At 37.9% G+C, this 6000-nt stretch overlaps 1 protein-coding gene across 1 annotated transcript in view; it reads left to right on the top strand.

The window, feature by feature from the left end:
• Positions 1-1251: 1251 nt before the first annotated feature.
• LOC133977574 (integrin alpha-5-like) overlaps positions 1252-6000 on the top strand; it is a 48392-nt gene continuing 43643 nt past the window's right edge. The window contains exon 1 of the mRNA XM_062415771.1: positions 1252-1591. Within this exon, the coding sequence (XP_062271755.1) occupies positions 1386-1591 (206 nt within the window). The 5' untranslated portion in view covers positions 1252-1385. The remainder of the gene's footprint in view (positions 1592-6000) is intronic.

Here is a 6000-nt window from a genome sequence, read left to right as displayed (position 1 = left end):
TTGTTGCTGCTGCTGGTGAGGAGACAGAAGTAGAAGATTTTGTGTGTGTGTGTGTGTGTGTGTGTGTGTGTGTGTGTGTGTGTGTGTGTGCGCGCGCGGGTGCGTGATTTCCAATTTTGTCTTCCAACTTCGAAGGCAGGTGTAGGCTACTGAAATCTGAAATCTGTTTTATACGGTCACAATATTTGCTTAACAGCTGTCAAAATGTGTGACCCCATCTTATTATTAATAAATCAAAATACAGAATACTGTGTGACAACAAGTAAAACATTTGTATCATAGCTGAAGATCCTGATGAGGTCACAGTCTTCTGTGCAACACCCACATGCATAATATCATTAATTAATTAATGTAGGTGTTATTAATTACAACTGTGCTTGTCAGATTGTGTGCAATAAAAAATGCATGTTGGAAACGTCTTAATGCACGCACGCACACACAAACGCACACACACGCACACACGCACGCACACACACACACGCGCGCGCACACACACACACACACACACACACACACACACACACACACACACACACACACACACACACACATGTATATGTACATACACACTGGGTCATTGTAGTTGATCTATGAGTAAACTTTACCCAGTACCAGTCTGCTGTTTAGAGTCAGTGTTAATATGACATTCAAAACTCCAAAAGATAAACATCTTAATAATAATCCAACAATATACATGATACCATAGTTTAGTTTGGGTAAATAACTCCAGATACAAAAAAATAACACTAACACTGGATGACAACAATATATTTTCATAGGTGATTTTCTAGTTATGGGCACCAGTTAACCCAGTGTTGTGTTGGTACCATATTGACTCAAACTGGGAGGAAGAAGCAGCATCAATTATTTCCTCAGTTAGTATTTTATAATATATTCTATGGCAGTCAAAAGTTTACAAAGATCTGTCTTCATTGGATTTTTCCATTATAACCAATTAATATGGCACATTATATAATACTACTATTCATTTACAATATGTTTATTGTACTCCGTGATGAGCTTATACTGACTATAACATATTTCTTTATAGTGTTGTCCTCTTTGTTGTGATATTAGTGATTTTGTGTCTGTTTTACACAGTTGCCACATTATTTTTTTCTGTATGGAGACAATCTGCTCATATTTAAAGCTCCACCCCAAATGAGGTTGCACTGATTTCTTCCCCCTCCCTGTCCCTCTGTCTGTGTAGCCTTCCCTCACTTTCCACCATTCACACTCTAGATCAGCACACTGGACCTGGAGGAGCTATTCACCACACAGCAATTTAATGATCACGACCCAGACTGTCCTACATAAGGAAAGGCACGGATGATGCGTTTTGCGCAGCAGCCATTCAATGAAAGAAGAGACGCGCAAACGAAGAGATGGGCACCGTTCCAGGACTTCTACCTTCTACCTTTTCATGGGGAAAATGTTGTCATCACAGCGTGCTGGTTGTACCTGTAATAGTGGCGGTTCTGCTCCAGCTTTGCGCAGCTTTTAACTTGGACACAGAGAAACGCGTCGTCTTTACCGGACCACAGGGAAGTTATTTCGGTTATTCTGTGGAGTTCTTCACTAACTCATCCAGGTACAGTCTTCATGCATCTTCACAACACTTGATGTTATCTTTCACTTTTGCATTTGCCAAGTCAGAGGGAGACAGTTTACAGCAGTTCTCTACAGTTCAAAATGACTTAATAATACTCTTTGTGATTGACTGGAGCTACAATCTTGCCCATTAAGGAATCAACATATTTATATAATCTCACAGGGTGTTTAGACTACCATGCACAGTATGCTTTACACTTTTCCTCTCTTATAGTAGCCTTATGATGTTTTACCACTACATAAGCCTAACAATATTTAACAATAATGTAGTTGTGCTCTTTTAAATAGTCAGTTCTGTAGAGATATTTTCATATTATACAATATCTACAATATAATGTAGGTTACTCTTAGAATATTCCTATGAAGCTTGTATTTTGATGTAGTCAGTATTTAGTTTAAAGTGATCTTGCCATGGTAGCTAATCATCCATATGATCTAATAAGAATTTATATTAACATGATATTATAGTTAATAGTAGTCTTTTTCATATATTTCATAGTGATACAGTGGTTGAAATGTTTGGATATAAAGTCATATTAAATAAAACATTCATCTCTCCACTCTCACTCTCTCTCCACACTACACACACACACACACACACACACACACACACACACACACACACACACACACACACACACACACACACACACACACACACACACCGAATTCCAGCCAAAGTATGATTGGAAACAGACATACAAGTCTGTATATGTGTGTGTGTGTGTGTGTGTGTGTGTGTGTGTGTGTGTGTGTGTGTGTGTGTGTCAAAGTAAGAGCAGGGGGTTAACCTACAGCAAAGTAAGAAATATGCTAATCTTCAGAATATATACTACAGGGACAGTGGGGGTTTCCTGCTGCTTTTCTGTTGACAGATGAGGAACTGCTGAGTGAGATAAAGTCAAAGATCAAACATGTTCTTGGACTGACTTAACGGACACGGCACGTACCATCGACCTGTGTTGACTCACTGATGAAACTCTCTTCTGGGCTGTAGCGTGGAACACACACATGCAACAGATAATACAAAAGTACAAATATAACAAATATAATACAACACATGTGAAGTAAATGAATCACGGCTGGTGGTTTTCATTGTGCTCCATTAATTAGTTGCACACAAACGTGTCTAAACACAATATAACACTAGGTCAGTCTCTTACAGATTGTTTCCAAATGTAGTCTGCTGTGATCCAACACTTTCTTAACTTTCAGTTTCCCACTCCAAAACACTCACTTGGAGAAAACTCAGTTAAATGAGACAATGTAATTTCTGAAAAAGAAATAAACTGTGAATTCATCAGCAGTAAATCACATCCTCACTCAGTCTAATTTGCTAATAGTTTATTTGATGTGGTATGAAGCTTATTGTAGCCACTGAGCTAGTGTTAGCAATTTGTAGGTAGACAATATGAAACTGTGTCGCATTTTTGAGATGGTTTGCTGACTTTTTGACTTTTCTTTATTAGTGCTACTGCTACACACGTGTGTTACACTCAATAATTTTGCTTTAAACTGGACAAGCTATCATTAAGCTAACTAGCCAGCAGGCTCAATTAGCAAACGACCAACATTAAAGTTACCTGTTGGCATAAATCAGGTGTAAGCCTACTAACTATGCACAAGTCCAATTTTAGAGTACGCTATTTTGAATATTTATTTTTGAATTTCACAGAATTTCAAATAAAAATGGTTTGTAACATTTTACTCCACTTGTCACCTGTATTATAAAGTAAAAGATCATAAAATATGACGCTTTACAAGCACGCTAATGTGCTAACGTGAAGATTTAAACACTCTGGAAAGCAGTATTTTGCAGATGGAGTTATTTTTGATACATTGTACCCTCACTGGCCTATTATTGAGTTCGTAGTGGGTGGTCGGGGTTTCAGTGGATTGCATTATCTTGAAAAGTGTTCCCAATATTTTGCCCCTCTCATGTTTGTTAATGGAGTAGACAAAATATTAGGAACACTAATGAATCTAATGCACCCCAGCACACCACCACCACCCACTACGACCTCAATAATAAACATAAAGTAGAATCATCACCTTTCTGACAATGTCAACAAAAACTGAAAATGTATAAACTTTGCAAGAAATTGAATTTATGGTACAACTGTTTTATTGGATTGAATATATTGCACAGGTGAACCTAATGAAGTGGTTGTTGAGTGTTCTTGTTTCTTTTTCACCACTTCAAGACATTGATGGCCAGCAGAGAAGACATTACAGTAGAGTTAACCGGCTAACAATCGGAAATTCTTTCAATACAACAATATGATCGATCACATTCAGTGTATTTACTTCTGTCACCACAGCCAAACACAATTTGGCTTTGTCCACCCAAAACGCCCTCCAGCTGTTCACAGCCGCTGTCCCTCCTGAAGATGTGTTGCATCATCTGAAAGCTCTTTATACATGATGATAGGGTTAGGGTTAACCTTGTGCACAGCTGTTAAGCTTTTTTTATCTGCTCTATGATAACCTGATGGCGAGCAGCTTGTAGCAACTAATCTTCGGTTTCATACATCCCTGTGAAAGTTATGTACACAGCTGATCCTGTAAGTAATACCTTATCAACTCTCTGTATTACCTTTCTTTCTCACTTAGCCTACATCCTCGAGGCTTCACGCGTGGAGAGTGATGTTAGTTTAATGAATGTGGATATTATCCTGTGAGGAAATTGGCTAAGATTCCCTCAATTTTCCTAACTAAGCCTCCAGCAGTTAGGGGACATGTTGTGGAGTAATTACTGAGATAGATTGATTCAGACCAATTTGCAAAGCCTACCCCCACTTCTTCATTCCTCTGGTGTTTTGGCTTACGCTGGACAATTTAGTTCCTAACCAAATTCATGTATTTTATCGTTGTTGAACACATTCTTTGTTTCTTCGCTCTTGTTTTGTGGCAGGTAAGTAACGCAGCAGGAAGAGAATGCTCTCCTAAATGAATGAGATGTTTGCATTCTGCTGATGGGGTTGTTTCTGCTGCCTGTCATGCTTTCTGACAATTACTAGACTGTTCAGCTGTAGGGAGCCTTGTTAAGAGTTGTTCCCGTTAACTCACTATACCATCTCTGTCTCAGCACACGTGTCCAATTTGAGTCACTAAGTCCGGTTTAGGAAGTAGGCGTCAAGTTCGCTGGTATAGCTTTTGCCTCCTCATACATATCAGATGCTGTACTAAATAAATATCACCCATGTATTCAAGTGTACTAAGCTTTCTTTTGGTACAGTGCAAGTTTTAAGGTAGTAATCAGAGACACTTTGGGTTGACAGGCTCGTGGCTCTGTGCTGCTATGGGCAACTTTGTATGCTGTAAGTAATGAGGGGTTTTCCAAAACTTTTTCAGTTCTGTTTGGCCAAATTTTGAGATAATCAGAACTGAGTCAGAAATGAATGAAGCTGGAACATTTCAGCACATTAACTGGGCTGGAAATGAGGTTCTGGATGATTACTTGGAGGGAAAAGGACATTTTATGTTTATTTTAATCGCCAGTGGTACATGCTCTTTAACTTTGACCAAAAGTGGACTGAGGGCTGTAATACTCAAGCTGTGTCCCAATTCCATTCACCATAATAATTGTATAAATCATCGATTGGTGGAGAGGTGACAAACTACTTATGTACATATTGTTTTTCAATTCAATTTAAAACTTTATTAAGGACACAGCTCTTGGGAGGTCCATATCGCAATAAAATATAAAGGGTATAAAAGAGGAGAATAAATAAATACACAGGCTAGAACGCTAATGGTTCAACATTCTAGATGAGAACCTGGTAGAACTCAGCTCAGGGTTGGTTAAAGGCAGAATAATACTATTGGCAGAATCAGATGATCTGCATATACATCTATACATAAGATTAATTCAACTTCACTTTGGAAAATCTATGAAAAAGTATTACTTAATAGATCATACATGCGCCGGCTCAGCAGTAAATACTTGAGTAACATTTCATTTGTGGATTGCCTTGTGAGACATTAGTGTACATCAAAAATGAAATTAAACTTTTTTTAGTATGCATTTACTGACTTTTTTGAGCATGATTTTTTTTCCCCCCTTTCCAATTACAAGCACACTACATACACAAAACCTGCTTATCATTAGTAAGCAGTAGAGCCAGACTGATATATCGGTTAGACGATAATTGGCCTATAACATATATATTTCGATATCTGCATATATGTTGTCCAGTATGCACCAATATTTTTTTTAAAGTTATATAGGCAGCATTTTATCCCTTTTCTTAATTCAAGTTTAATATCTAAATATGGGTTTTTCTGTTGTGTTTTAGTATTTATAGGAATTTATGATTATCGAACTTCTAATGAAGTTAACTGTTTCAGTGCACTAATGTCGGGTCTGATAACCACCTTGCAAAAAAC

Source organism: Scomber scombrus, chromosome 3 (assembly GCF_963691925.1).
Source record: "Scomber scombrus chromosome 3, fScoSco1.1, whole genome shotgun sequence".
In the NCBI taxonomy this organism is placed as follows: domain Eukaryota; kingdom Metazoa; phylum Chordata; class Actinopteri; order Scombriformes; family Scombridae; genus Scomber; species Scomber scombrus.
Note: the sequence above shows the minus strand (reverse complement) of the source record. Positions and strands in the feature narration are given on the sequence as shown.